Source organism: Protopterus annectens, chromosome 5.part0 (assembly GCF_019279795.1).
Source record: "Protopterus annectens isolate FY-2018-M chromosome 5.part0, PAN1.0, whole genome shotgun sequence".
Classification (NCBI taxonomy): domain Eukaryota; kingdom Metazoa; phylum Chordata; order Ceratodontiformes; family Protopteridae; genus Protopterus; species Protopterus annectens.
This window is the reverse complement of record NC_056735.1, coordinates 1,894,943,212-1,894,958,398: the sequence shown is the minus strand read 5'-3', so window position 1 is coordinate 1,894,958,398 and position 15,187 is coordinate 1,894,943,212. Positions and strand designations below refer to the sequence as shown.

Here is a 15,187-nt window from a genome sequence, read left to right as displayed (position 1 = left end):
CCTTTAAAAGCCAAATATAGATCTCCAGTTTCCCTCCATTCTGGCGTCAAAAAAAGGAAACTGGAGTAGAACACCTTGCCTATCTGGCAGAAGGGCACCTCTACTTTTTCTTCCTGGTGCATCATACCTGAAATGATAGTGGGAAAGTACAGTTTTGTACCTACCATAAATGTAGATGTTCGAGTGGTTATACTGCTGCAGTCATCACACTTGGGTTATCCTGTCGTCAGGCAGTCCCGCAGTCGGCCGAATCCCAAAGTCTTGGTCCAGCGTCAGTTGTCATCGCCTCTTCCCTGACGTCAGTGCGACAGGGGTATAAAAGAGACAGCTGACGCCATTTTCTTCAGTTTTTCTTGCCCCAGATGTCAGGCGCCCCTAAGTAGGAAGGCAACGCAATAGCTATACAACAATACCTTAGTAGATAAGCAGTAGTACTAGCTGTTAGCAAATACACCATATAGACATGCATCCAATAGATTGAAGTACATAGAGTTGTAACTAACACCCTGGTATGTAGAGGGGATGGAGGGAGGGTAACCTTGGCTGCAGCAGTATAACCACTCGAACATCTACATTTATGGTAGGTACAAAACTGTACTATGTTCATCATGCTATACTGCTGCAGTCATCACACTTGGGTAGAATCCCAAAGCTATGGAAGGGTGGCTGCTACTAACCTGGGTTAGGTGATGCTAGGATGCCCTGCAGAACTGCAGTGGCAAAACCAGCCCTGGTTTTTGTGTATAATGGAAGGTTGTAGTGCTTGGTAAAGGTGTGCACTGAACTCCAAGTAGCTGCCTCCAGAACGTCTTTGGTTGGAACCCCTCTGAGAAAGGCTGCTGAGGTTGCAGTAGCCATGGCAGAATGGGATCTAATATTGACAGGCACTGCCTTCCCATGGTGCGAGCAGCAAAAGCGGATACAATGTGCTATCCATTTGGAGATGGTCTGTTTTGAAATAGCCTATCCTTGTGAACCTGCAGCATATGATACAAAGAGTTGGTCAGTTTTTCTGAAGTTCTTTGTCTTATCTAAATAGTAATGTAGCTGTCTGTGAATGTCCAAAGAGTGAAGGAGCCTTTCTCCTTTATTCTGTGGGTTAGGATAAAAGGTGGGTAAATGAATGGACTGATTCAAAGCCACACTGGATACTACCTTGGGCATGAAGGTAGGGTTAGTTCATAAAGAGACTCTGTCCTGATGGAAAATGATGAAAGGTTCTACTGCCATAAGTGCTTGTAGTTCTGAGACCCTGCGTGCTGAGGTAATAGCCAGTAAACAAGGCTGTTTTCCAAGACAAGTATTGCAGTTCTGCTGAGAATGCTGGTTCAAAAGAAGGTAGTGTTAATTAACTTTTCTAAAACGAAGTTCAGGTCCCAAGTTGGTGTTGGTGGTTTTCTGGGGGGGGGGTCTTATATTCTTAGCCTCTCTGAGAAACTGTCTAAGTAAAGGGTGTGAGAAAATTGGGGGATCCGTATTATATTGGGCCGAAATGGCTGAAGCATGGATCTTAATGGAGAAGGAAAGGCCTTTGTGTAGCATCTCAGTTAGATATTGCAGTATGTGAGGAATGTTTGTAATCCAAGGATTTTGACTTTTAGCCTGGTGCCATGCACAAAATCTTTTCCATTTGTCTGAGTAATTCTTCCTGGTGCTAGGCCTCCTGGCCTCCATAATTACATTAAGGACGTCCTTTGAGAGAAGTGTTGATCGATAATTTAAGGAATTCTCCATGCAGCTAAATTTAAAGTTCTGAGCTGGCTGTGACGGGTTTGATAGTTTTTCTGAGTCAACAGTAGTGGGAAGTGAGGCAAGATCCATGGAGGGCTGTGAGTCAAGTTCCTTAGTAATGGGTACCAGTGCTGGTGTGGCCAGTCCAGAGCAATGAGGATTCATTTGTGGTCTCTCTGATCTGACCTTCAATAATACCTTGGTCAATAGAGGAAGTGGAGGGAAGGCATAGACTGTCAGTGTTGTCCAACTGAATAATAGAGCGTCCACTTTCCAGGCTAGGGAGTGATAAGTCCTTGTGCAGAATTTTTGTAATTGGCAATTGTTGGGGGATGCAAACAGATCTATGTCTGGACACCCCCATCTTTGAGTTATCATTGAAAATACTTGTGCGTGTAGTCTCCACTCGTGGGGGTCTGCCATGTTTCTGCTTAATTCGTCTGCCAATATGTTTTCCTTTCCTGGCAGGAATTGTGCTTGTAGTTGTACTTGGTAGGTCAAAGCTGTGTTCCATAAGGTCATAGCCTGTCTGCATAAAGGGTAGGAGTGTGTTCCTCCCTGTTTGTTTATGTACCACATAACTGTGGTGTTGTCTGTCCTTATTATAAGTTGTCCTGGATGCAACAGGTCCTTGAAGGCTGTCAAGGCATTTTGCACAGCTAGCATCTCCTTTTGGTTGATGTGAAGATGCATTTGTTTTGCAGACCATTGGCCCTGTATGCACTGTCCTGCCATGTGTGCTCCCCAGGCGTAGTTTGAAGAATCTGTTGTCATGGTTTGGTTTGCTGGAGGTAAGACGAAAGGAAGACCCTTGTTTGTTTGACATGCATGAGCCCACCATTGGAACTCTTTTTGAAGGCAGGGAATGAGGTATATTTGTTTCGAGGCTGTGCCTGTGTTGAGACCATACAGTTTTCAGGTACCATTGTAATTTTCTCATATGCAGCTTTGCATATGGGATTAGTTGAATGCATGATGCCATAAACCTCAATGCCTGCAGGATTTTCCTTGCAGTGAGCTGGGTAAAAGTTGCTATCTTTTTGAAGTATTGAGTCAATTGCTTTTGTTTGGCTGGCGTGAGGTAAGCCATCTGGGCCGTTGTATTTAAGCTGGCACCCAGGAATATTATTTGTTGCGAGGGTATTAGTTTTGACTTTTTTGTTTACTGTGTACCCTAGGCAACTGAGCAGCTGTGTTACAAAAGCCAGATGCTGTAATAGAATGTCCTTGCTGTCCGTTTGGATCAGGCAGTCGTCCAGATATGGGTAAATTTGTATTCCTCGTCTGCAATATGCAATTACTGATGCCAGACATTTTGTAAATACTCTGGGTGCAGTAGATAAGCCAAAGGGCAGTGCAGAGAATTGATAATGTGTTGTACCTGCCAAAAATCTGAGGCATCTTCTGCAATCTTGTCTGATAGGGACATGCAGGTATGCCTCTTTGAGGTCCAACATTACCAGCCAAGACTCCTTGCCCAGCATGGGAAGGAGCTGCTGTAGAGTGAGCATTTTGAATTTGGGTACCTCCAGGTATTTGTTCAGAATTGAGAGGTCTAAGATGGGCCTCCAGGCTTTGTCCTTTCTTGGGACTAGAAACAGTCTTGAGTAAAAACCTTGACCTTGCTCTTTTGTAGGTACCTTCTGAATTGCTTTCATATCCATGAGAGCTGAAATTTGCTTTTGAGCCTCTGCCCATTGGTTTGGAGGCAGATTTGGCATGCCTCTCATCAGAGGTAAAGTGTGGAAATGAAATCTGTAGCCTCGGGTAATAATGTCCAGAATCCATTTGTCTTTTGTTATGATGCGCCAATTTTGTGGAAATAGAGCCAGTTTCCCTCCCAAAGGTGCTGCCAGGGCAATTTTGCTTGGCAGGCGAAGAGGGAAGTCATTGTGTTTGTTTCGTGAAAGGTTGAGATCTTTCGTCTCCACCTCTGAGTTGCTGTATGCCATTGTCTAGGCCTGAAAGAGCCTTGTGGCTGGCCTCTGCCCCTTGGGCGCCTGTACCTACCTCTTTGGGGTCTGTCTGATGCAGGAAAGGACCAGTTTTTTGATGGCCAGTTTCTGCTGAAACGAGGAGGTTGTACCTGTAAAAAATCTTTAACTGTTTGCATAGATTTTGCCTTTTCTTCCATTTTCTTCAAAACTTCCTCTGCTTTGACACCAAATAACACATCTTTCTGCAATGGGGCATCCAATAACTTTGCTTTGACAAGTTCTGGTAAGGCCTGTTCTTTAAGCCAAGCATGCCTACGTATGACAGACCCTGTGACAGCTGTTCTACATGAGGCTTCCAATGAATCAAAACCACACTAATGTATGTTTTCCCACTTGTTCTGCTGCATGCAGCAAATCCTGTACCTCTCTCAAATCTAGTTGATCTGTCTGAGGGATCAGCTTCTGCTTTAACTGTGTAATCAAATACTGTTGGTATTTTAGCATGTGGAATTGGCAGTTTAATGCCCTTATGGCCAAAGTGGCAGAAGTATACACTTTCTTTCCCCATCTTTCTAATGCTCTGGAATCTCTTTCAGAAGGGAGTGGATTCTTAGCAGTAGAGGCCTTAACCCCTTTGGGACCCTGGGAAATGGTCTCAGGGTCTGCATTAGGGCTTTTGTATAGAAACTTATGAGTATCAGGAACTCGGTAGTATCTGTCTGGTTTAGCTGGAGGTAAGGAATCTGGGTTTAAACTGGATTCAGAGAAAACATCATCCAAAATGTCTAAAACTGGAGGAATTGCCAGGGGTCTGTGCTGTGGAAGAAGAAGAAACTCACGGAGTCTTTTCTTGGAGTCAGAGTAATCTTGGCCTTCCCAGTTGGTGTTCCCTCATGGTGTGGAACGTTTCCCCAAAAGAGTAGTCTTCAGGGGGGGGAGACAGAGGGAATGGACTCTTCAGCATCTGAGTCTTCATAAGGAGGGAAGGAGTAATCCTGGTCATCAGAGTTGCCTGAGGAAACGGATGCTTGGTCAGAGGAAGGATAATCTTCCTCCAGTCTAGGCCTTTTATCAGTTGGGGGCTGGGATCCCCTGATAAGGGTAATTAAATCCTCGGCCATCTTAAGCATCTGTTTTTTAGGCATAGGGGCCTGTGGGGGGGAGGTGTGGCCCCAGTTTTCTAACTTTCAAGGGGGCTTTGAGCTTAGCATAAGTCTTGGCAGAGGCAGTTGTCGGTTTGAAAACACCCTCTGAAACCGAAGGTCTATTCAAAGTTTCCGGAACCCCGTCGGGGCTGGTGCCCGAGGAGTGAGGTGGAACCGGATCCTGAGGCCCAACGGTTTCAGTTTGGGATGCCGTCAGAAATTCTGAATCAGCGGTAGTCAGGGGCTGCGAAGGCGCCTCACTGAAAACTGGAGAACCTGCGTCAGGCCTTGCTGAGGCCTCGGTATCTGGTCTTGGCCTTGGCTGCTGGTCCTTATCTTTGCATTTTTTAATCATTGCTGATGTCGGTTGCTCCGACGGCATGCTATAGTTAAATTTTCTGCCGAAATAATGCTGGGCGAATTCTGCCCAACGCTTTATTGTACATTTGTTGAACCTAGCACAAAACCGACAACCAGAGACGTCGTGGTCTGGGCCTAGGCAAGGAATATAATAATAATGAAAATCCTTATGAGGTATTTGCTTCCCACAAGAAATACAATTATTAACTTTGTCTGACATCGGTCTGAGGCAAGAAAAGTTTCCCCAATGGGGTACTTGGCTTTACAGAAGACTTCAGGCTGAAACTCGATTCGAAAATTTCAGGAGCTGGCCGACCGTCACTTGCGAACTGCTTCTGCTTCGGGCACCGCGCGGCAAGAAAGACTGCAGAAAATTGTGTCAGCTGTCTCTTTTATACCCCTGTAGCACTGACATCAGGGAAGAGGCGACAACAGACGCCGGACCAAGACTTTGGGATTCGGCCGACTGCGGGACCGCCTGACGACAGGATAACCCAACTGTGATGACTGCAGCAGTATAGCACGATGAACATCTACATGTTCTTCATCCCTTGATACCAGAGTGATACCTTGGGGGGGGGGGGTTGCCCAATTAAGTCTGTGACCTACCTTTACAATCTTTAGCACCCATGTATCTGCTGTGATATTACCAACAAACACTGTTACAATTTTTGTCCGTCTCATTTTCAAATCTGGTGCTAAACGGTTTATTCAAAAGAAAAGATGCAGCAATGGGAGAAAGAAGAAGCTAGAGTGTTTACCAAAAAAGTTGAACATTAATGAATGGGGTAGGATGTATAAATTTTACATACAGAACAGCCAAATTCACCGTGATTTTTTTGGCTATTATGATTAATATCATACTTGTGTCTTTCGACTTTTCCCGGTTAGGGGTCCAGTTTCTTCATTTATTTTGGCGTTGCTACATTTTGTCCGTCTCATTTTCAAATCTGGTGCTAAACGGTTTATTCAAAAGAAAAGATGCAGCAATGGGAGCCTCTTAAGCTCCTTCTTATCCTAACATCCTTGTGATGGAATTTGAAAAAAATGCTTCTTTAGACATTGATGATCTACTATTGCTGTGTACTGGTGAGAAAGAGAATACAGAAAGGATAAATCTATAAATACTCTGTCAAAAAGTTAAGTAAACAAATGTTGATAAAAATAATACTGTAAGCAAAAATTTACTTTTTCTGAAGATTTTGTGCAGATTAACAGCAACTGGCATATTCTGAGGACTGATTCAAATTTGGAGAAGGTGTTATGTGGAAGAACTTTTATCTTGCAAAGTGTTTTGTTATACAAGGATAAGCACTCAGGCAAGTATGCCTAAATGCAATGTGTGTGTAAAAATGTTTAGGAAACAGGGTAAAGATAAATGGTAAAACTTTGAAATTAAGAAAAATATGCTATAATATGTTAAAGTGAGATGGTAGCACATAGTTTAAGATGTTCAGATGGAATGTGCTACACAGAACTAAACACAAATTGAATGTGTGAATACAAGAGCATGTGAGAGATGTAAAAATAAAGGTGTTAACTAGCCTTGTAGCTACACATGCAAAAATTAGTTTTGAAAGTTTTAGATTTTTAGTGGTGAGTTTGGTCAGTATGCCGGGGGTACAGATAAGAGACAAAATCTAAACAAGTTAAAAACAAAATATATATACAGAAGACTACAACTGTACAGAAGACTATAACTGTAAACATGTCAATAAGGTGCTCTGCAGACATAGTAACACTAGTTTATGAGCAAAAGGTGCAAGAAACAGGTGGGTAAGGAAAGCAATACCAATGGAAACCAAATTTCAGTATGGCCAAAGTGCAAGTGGAATGATATGCAGCCCACTGTGATATTTTAGTTTTTTAATTTACACTGTTTACCAGGTTGGTCCCATCAGACCAATGGGCTCTTTTCAGAGCAGACCCAAGGTAATATTTATACTGACTATGGTAAATTATTTTCATTAAGTGCAGTGGGATTTTTACATTCACCTGAGCTGCCACCGCCTCAAATGATGCCTAAAAAGGTGTGTAAAAAGTGAAGCCATGTGAAAGTGTAGCAGCTCAGACTCAGCAAACAAGATGAGAGGCATAGAAGGATCTAGAGGGCAGGGATAGTCGTCATACAGATATGAAGGGTGTGTTAAGAGGAGACCAACTACGATGGCGATAAGTGGAAAAAGCAGACAAATTGCTATACAACACAGTTATGACAACTTGATTTTTGAATAAATTGCTCATGTCATAAGACAGTGCAGACAATACCACTTCTGATATTATGACAGAGAATTCCAGATAGAAAGGATGGTACTGCTAAAAACCATGTTTAAGAACAGCACAACCCCCCCTCCACTTCTCTGACATATTAAGACACCAAGTGCAGTATATCTTTCAACTACTATGAAATGCTAGAAATGAGATTAAAACATTACCAGATATGATTTCTTGAGGAAATGACTGCATTGTTTCTTACAGCTTAATTACATATGCAACACAAATATTTAAAGCATAAACAGCCCACTGCAATACCTTAACTTAGTTTTATTTACTGTTGTACATGTAGGCACATAATTTATTTATCATGCCATCTGCTTTCACAAACATTAACATCCGGAACTCAAGTTACAATACTCTGTATAAAACATCTCAAATGCCTTGAATCCAACCACACACAGCTGCAAGAACATTTATACTTGTATTCTCTTCATAATATTACTTCTCCCCGATCTTACAGGGCACTACATGAGACAAAGCTCTCACATTTGCTTCTAACATTTTTATCATCAATACTATTTTATAATCAAAGCATTTTCAGTTTTGTGTAATGTGAACTTTTATAAACATTAGGCAAAAATTAAATAACTGTAGTCTGACGAGTTCACTGGTACATCTGCTGCAGGATTTCCCAGCTCTGAAAGGGTTAGTCTCTCTCACTCTCTCTCTCTCTCTCTCAGCTGCTGAGCTACTACACAGTTATCTCACTGCATACATAGGTGATGCGCCACCTACAGCAGAAATCTGTTGGCACTTAACTAGTATATGCATTTCACTGCTGAGACACACAGCCAGCTGGCCCTTTTATGCAGCCGAACACCAAAACCATCCTTCCCTCTTCTCAGTGCTCTTGTAGCCCAGAATAGGTTGTAAGATGAGCCTAAAGGACAGAATAAATGAAGTTGCATGTAGCAATCCTGACAGCTATAGCCAGGAAAGGATTGGAAATATGCCACTGATCACCCTTAATGTTGGTGGATATCTGTACATCACTCAAAAGACAACATTATCCAAGTATGTGGGCTCCTATCTCGAAGCAATGGTGAATGGTAAAATTCAATGTCCCTTTGATATAGATGGGAATTACTTCATTGACAGAGATGGACTGATTTTCAGGCACGTCCTCAACTTCTTAAGAAATGGAGAACTGCTGCTTCCAGAAGGGTTTCAGGAAAGTGAACTCTTGGCAAAGGAGGCAGAATTTTATCAACTTAAGGCATTAACTGATGCTATAAAAGCTAAACAAGAAAAGGCACAGCAGACACAAGCAGAACCATCTGAAATCACTTACCTGGAAATAACAGACAGTCATGATCGTTCTCAGGGCCTCCGGATCTTTTGCAACTCTCCAGACTTTATTACCAAAATGAAATCCCGCATTGTCCAGGTATCAAAAAGTAGACTTGATGGGTTCCCAGAGGAGTTTTCTGTGTCTAGCAACGTAATTCAATTCAAATACTTCATAAAGTCAGAAAATGGCACCAGGCTTGTACTCAAAGAAGACAACACCTTTGTTTGCACTCTAGAGATACTTAAGTTTGAAGCCATTATGATGGCTTTTAAGTTAAAGTTTCGGCTTCTAACCAACCTTGACTGCTCAAAGGGTTCAATTGTTCATTCTGACGCTCTTCATTTTATGAAATAATTTATTCTACTTCTGCAACAGCTATCGCAAGCTCCTGGGAAGAAACTACACAACGTCCCCTGAAAGGCTGCTTTACCTAACCTACTGTTGTGATTTTTTTGCCAATAACTGCTATGTACAACTTCATTAGGAAAGCTAAGCGTCCTTAAGCTGTTTATGCAAAACAGAGAGCTTGGAGCTTGTGTATGCTGAACACATTGCACAGTGTCTTCAGACTGACGGCACGGAATCTTGGCAGCTTCTCATATGTGCTGCGCTGGGTTTTATTTATTTTGTCATAAAGTACTTCTGCCATAAAATTTGATTAGATTTATTATTCAGTTGAATGCGGTGGACCAAAGTATTAAAACATCTTTTATTACCAAGGTGACAAAGCAAGTAACAGTTAATTTGATTTTAGTGAAAGAAATACAAAAATCTCACTAGATTTAGAATGCATTAAAACAGCCAAATGGTAACATGTACCACCACACATTAAATATTGATAATGGATAGTTAAGAAATATTTATGTTGTGCACTAAATGTTTACCTTAAAATACAATTAATGAAAAGTAAATTACAGTAGATTCCTGGCATTCAGTATAACGATTTCTGTTGTTATTGTGTATCTGGTTTAGCTTTGTTTAAAAAAAAAGCTGACTTTTCATACCACATCATGCAGTTTTTTTAAATGATTTCCGAAATTAAAATACAGAATTTAATGTCCTGAGTGAAGTTACTGTTAGCAATGTGAGCAGTAAAATAACATTTTTATCGATCTGCAGTATAACTGTATGACTTTGTGTTTGTCATGACTTCCTCACAAGTCAAGAAGTTGTCTGTACCTGGATACTTCCAGACTACTTTTGTAGCTGCTGACAGACCTGTTCTTTCTTAAACTGATTTGGGGTTGTGCCAATATGGGACTGTTTGCCTGCTCACTGCAATACAAAGTACCCCATTTTCCTCCCTGCTACCCTAACTACTTACTGAGGATTACAGAGCATTAATTCAGCTCATTACCTTCAAAGCAATAAGCAGAGTGGCGTAAGCTATCAAACTCATTCTGTATCAGAATAGTAGAACTTGTTGAAGGACTGAGTCAAGGGATTTCACACAGCAAGAGAATGATGCCTTGATGCAAAATATGGGATACACACAATAGAATCAGTTAGTGTTTTTACCTCAGGAGAATAATACATTTTCTAGAATTCTTTTACCAATCACATTTTGAATCTCTGAAGCATATCTCAGAGATTATGTACATGGACAGGAGATTAATAAAGTTGATCAACTTACTGACCATATAATTCCATATGGGCTTTTCCATTCTGTCACTGCTTATCAATGAGAAAATTTAACATATTAAGTTAATAAAAAACTACAGCATATTAAGTGTTTTACCTGTTTTATCATATTATAACTACAATATTTCTATAAATCTCCACAGATTCTGCATTTGCTCACTTCATTCCAAGAGCCTCAAGCAGATGTTAAATTAATCACCAAACCATTTCTTCAGGCTTACACCACATCAAAGATGCCTGTCTTCTGCTGGACAAGACACGAACCTTGGATGGGAAAGGGACTCAGAGTACACAATTAGTAAAAGGTGAAAAACTTGCCTAGAACACCTGCAGGTGAACTATACATGCACCTAAGCAATCAGCAGAAAGTTTTATCACACAGAGATGGTCCCTACTTGTAAGGGACCTTCAGTCATGAGACTGTACTGACACAGTTGCTCTGACTTTAAAAAGCAGATGACAATGACGGGCTACAAGCTCTCTCCAAAGCAAAAATGTTGGTATTTTAAGAAACATCATGCAGTTATACAGACACATACATGATAGATTTCTGATTTTATAAAACTATCAGCACATTTTTTACAGTCTCATATACGTACCAAACACCCACCTTTTCCTATAAGAATTAACCTCAATTTAATTTTATAATGCCTTACATGACTTGCTCTACCATGAACACATGGCAGGCTGCAGAAATTAGGGGCTTTCACTAACATCCCCTATTTGTGTAGCATATTTTTTGTCACACACAGAGTATGCATACGCACTGTGCTCCATCAGCTGGTGTCTACTTAACTTTTTCAACCAGAGAGAAAAATCATGTGGCAATAAATTTAAGTTTAGTAATACCATTAAATCATGTACACTGTTCCTTGTGATGCCACACATCTTCCAGTGCCATAAAGGCAGGACAGGTACTGCTCCTTGTTTCCATCACAAAGTAAACCCAAACTATACAAACCCTTACTGTAACTTCTCAGGCAACAGAACTATCCCACAGATTCTCAGTCCTCTTTCCACTAAACCAGTGTCTGAGTCTGAACCACCATGCGTTTATAACTGCACTTTAAGCTAATTTTACGATTTATAGACTTAACATCAGACTTACACCTAACAATAAGCAGCATATTAAGAAGCCAAACTATGCCTTGAGGCCTTTATAAGCCTAGCCAAGAGTTTAGCCCATGTTTAGACAAGTCAGCACTCAAAACCCCTGTCCAGCAGGAACATAGGTGGAATCAGGGGGGTGTATTTTCTTTTTCCCATCCAGTTATCCAGGTTGCGCTTAAAAAGGGATAATGAGGTACTCTGCTTGACGTTGAGAGGGAGTCTATTCCACAGATGGGAGAGTCTCTGAACACAAATCTGTCCCGCCAACAAGTTCTACTGATATCACAGACCAGGTTGAGGTCACGCGTACAGGTTACTGGAGTGCAGCCAGACTTGCGGATATGCAGAAGTCCCACCAAGGTGGGGTCTGAGATTGCTTTGTATGCCAGACAGAGGTCACCTGTGAGGAGTCTGTATGAAACTGATTAGAGGGATAGGGCTTTTAGCCTGTGTAGGGTAGATGTTTGAGGCCCTGGATTCTCCTGGTGAGGAGTGCCCACAGACTAAGGACAATTGGGTTTAAACAGCAAATTTCATTTCAGAAGTAAAAATTAACTAGCATACTAGCTAAGAGATGAGCTGCTATGTGACTTTCTTCCTGCTGAGTCAATGACAAGAGTTCAGAACCACCGGCTATTGAAAGACTGCTTACCCCACCCCACATAAGCAGAGAAGGCTACTAGACTGTAGCAGCTCATTTATGAATTAAAGGAAAACTCTAACCAGAATCTGAAAAAATATATGTATGCATGTGTGTGCATGTGCATATTTTTTTTATCATACTTCGACACTCTTTCTTATCAGGTTTTAAATTTATATTCCAAAACACCTGTGATACGGACTTGATTTTGTTTCAGTGCATCTTATTCCTGCAATACAGTTAATGCACTCATAACATGATATTGCCTAGAGCCAATAAATGGGGCAGTATGTTTCTGCATTTAGTTTCAATGACTATGCTATTTGTCAGTAGCTGCTTAGTACTAAGTGCCAGCATTTCTTTATTTACTGAATTGCTCTGATTTGTGCTTAATTAAAGCAGCTAAAAAGGCCTTTATGGGTGCATTTTGATCTTTTCCCATATAAATCAAGTGATCATCTGTAATTCCTAGGTAAGTTTCAGACCTCTTGAATAAGTGTCAGAGTTGCTAGACATGTCCATCAGCTGTAATCTTTCAACTGTCTGACAGATGACCCAAGCCAGAGGTGGCAAGGCATGAAATCGACCTGTAGTATGCCACACTTTCCTTAAATTTCTGCAGTTACAAGGCCAGAAGTAGAAACTTCACTTGGCAAAAATAACTGTATACTATGTATTGTTGCCGTACAACTTACTTCTCTTCTTTACAAGGATTTCTCCAACAACTAACTGTGTGGTAAGACTTTCACTTCAGCTGTTGTGTGTGTAGCATTTCACTGCTCTAGTAAAGCATAGTTTCTGACCAAGCTGAAACCCACAGAAAGTGATGCATCCTTCCCTGTCTGATGCAGGTTGAGAAATTCTTTTCTGAAATGATCTACAATCTGAAAAGATAAAGATGATGAGACCTTCAGGATCTGTGGTGAAGAAAATAGAAATGAAACTAAAAGGGAGAGGGGGAATCTTCACACTAAACTATACCTAGCTTTCATTATAGGGAAAATAAAGCTGTGAAAATGATAAGGTTAAGTACAGTGAAGCATGGAGCTGTCCGTTAAGTGCCTCTGAGAAGCAACAAAGCAGAAATCATACCAAGGAAGAGAAAATAAAAAACATGCATAAGGCAGTTCTGTAAGCACATTTCAAACACAGAAACTGTGCCCACAGCAGTATCCCAGTGGTATACATGGGAAAGCAGGCCAACAATGCAAGCAGGGTGTAAGAATCAAACACAAAGTCAAAAAAATGACCCAAGTGCTACAAAAATATATAAAACAGGATGAAGGCTGAAGTAAACTCAGGTAAGACGGGATTAGATAAAATGATTACATTCAGAAACCAGAAAACAAAGCCTGACATCAACAAAGCACAGAAATAAGAGAAATGGTGTTACTGCAACAACAGTCTAGTGAGAAGCTAATTATTGGTGCTAAAAACTACTACTGCCTTGTTATTTTATTATGATTTACGTGCACAAATCAATTAATGTGAGTCTGCCAACAAAAGCAAAAAAACAGACTGCAGTAGCAAAATACATTGCTTGGCCTACTTAATCTACCCATTCCGGAACATACTAGATAAATTCCAGAACATAACCACTAGTTGCAATCAATGAGTCAATCACAATCTACCACATGAAAGTCTGCCATCACTAGGCTTTATTTGCCATCCATTTGTTTTTTTTGTTTTTTTTATAGTCTTCCCGATTAAGGTGGAGGTGGGGGTTGTATACAACCATCTGCAGTCTATATTGGCCTTGTTGTACCCAGTATAAATCAAAAAGCTGTCTTTCTGTCTGAAAGTTTGTTCTGTTTTCATATCAGTCTTATCACTAGGAGAGTGCAGTACTAATGCATTTAAGCATAACATGTAAACACCCTAGTTCCCCTCATGGAAAATGGTGACCACCACACCGAGGTTTATATGCACCATGAAGATGATCGTGTGTAGTGAAGCCAAAGCCCTGATATTAGTAGCAGCTGATCAAACCTCTGTGTGTAGCATCTTAGTCTACAGGTATACTGATAGGCAGCACCTCCAAAATGTCAAGTGAGCCACCCGTGAAAGGCCTTATTTCCCAATTCCTCCAATTCTTCCTATACTCTTGTCTGAACTTTGAGTCAGACAGTTCTGCATATATGGAGAAATACATCCATCAGAATGCTCTGCAATACTGTCACAGTGACCATGGAGATATAATAGTTACTTTTCAACCACATTATTAGATGAGCACTTCTCTGTTTCTCTTCCCCCAACATTTGACTCCTGTCCTCAACCACAACAGCATTAAGTAAGAGCTTACATTTTCTTTCTCTTTACTGTCACTGATCTACTCTCCAAACAATGCAGACCTCAGTCAGAAGTTGGATGATGTCAGTTTCATACGGATCTCCAATGCAAAGTATACTTTTTGCTTTACAATGCCTCCAAAGAAGAACCAGTCTGTGCAAGGACAGCACAGCAACTGTGAAAAAGTGAAGATGCAGAGTTGAGCCTCTCCTCATAGGTTCATAGGCAAGTATTAGGCTAGCTGCCTTTGAGGATAATTTTAAACTTAGTTTCCCTTTTGTGCCCAAATTAACCTCTATCATTTGGTTATGCATTGGCCTTAGAAATCCCACTGTGGATAATTATATGTTAACCCTAGTGAGAACAACTGGGATTATACCACTGAAAATGTGAGGGAAACCATGCATGCAATAAGGCATTTAGCAGCTGACTCTGTCATTAGTAGCACAGGGAGCAGTCATGGGGTAAACTTTCTGCTTCCTATCCATAGATCCAAGCCATACTTGAATATGGACAGAGATGAACTTTGATGTGGATGGGGAGTCTGTTCTAGAGCAGCAGTATATCGTAGAAGATACTTGTCCCTCCAAACCGTTCTGTTGATGTAGCAGAAGACATTCAAGATCCTTGGAACATTTCTGATGCCAATCTGTCTTGTTAATGTACAGTAAAATCCATCAGTAATGGGGTGGAGAATGTTCTGTATGCCAGACACAGGTCACCTCTTAACAGTCTAAAATACAGAGTACAGTGACAGGCCTTTGAG

General features: G+C 41.0%; 2 protein-coding genes across 2 annotated transcripts in view; one reads left to right on the top strand and one right to left on the bottom strand.

Moving 5' to 3' along the window:
* Nucleotides 1-15,187, bottom strand: part of GTF2F2 (general transcription factor IIF subunit 2) — a 2,274,453-nt gene that overhangs the window by 1,381,216 nt on the left and 878,050 nt on the right. The gene's annotated exons all lie outside the window — the stretch shown is intronic.
* Nucleotides 8,202-10,451, top strand: KCTD4 (potassium channel tetramerization domain containing 4). Its single transcript, XM_044071712.1, has one exon. It carries the CDS (start codon nt 8,325-8,327, stop codon nt 9,093-9,095), a length of 771 nt encoding a protein of 256 aa, XP_043927647.1. The 5' UTR covers nt 8,202-8,324; the 3' UTR covers nt 9,096-10,451.

What these genes read in the sequence shown, in the direction of transcription:
- KCTD4 (XM_044071712.1), top strand. Translation starts at nt 8,325, where the DNA reads ATGAGCCTAAAGGACAGAATAAATGAAGTTGCATGTAGCAATCCTGAC.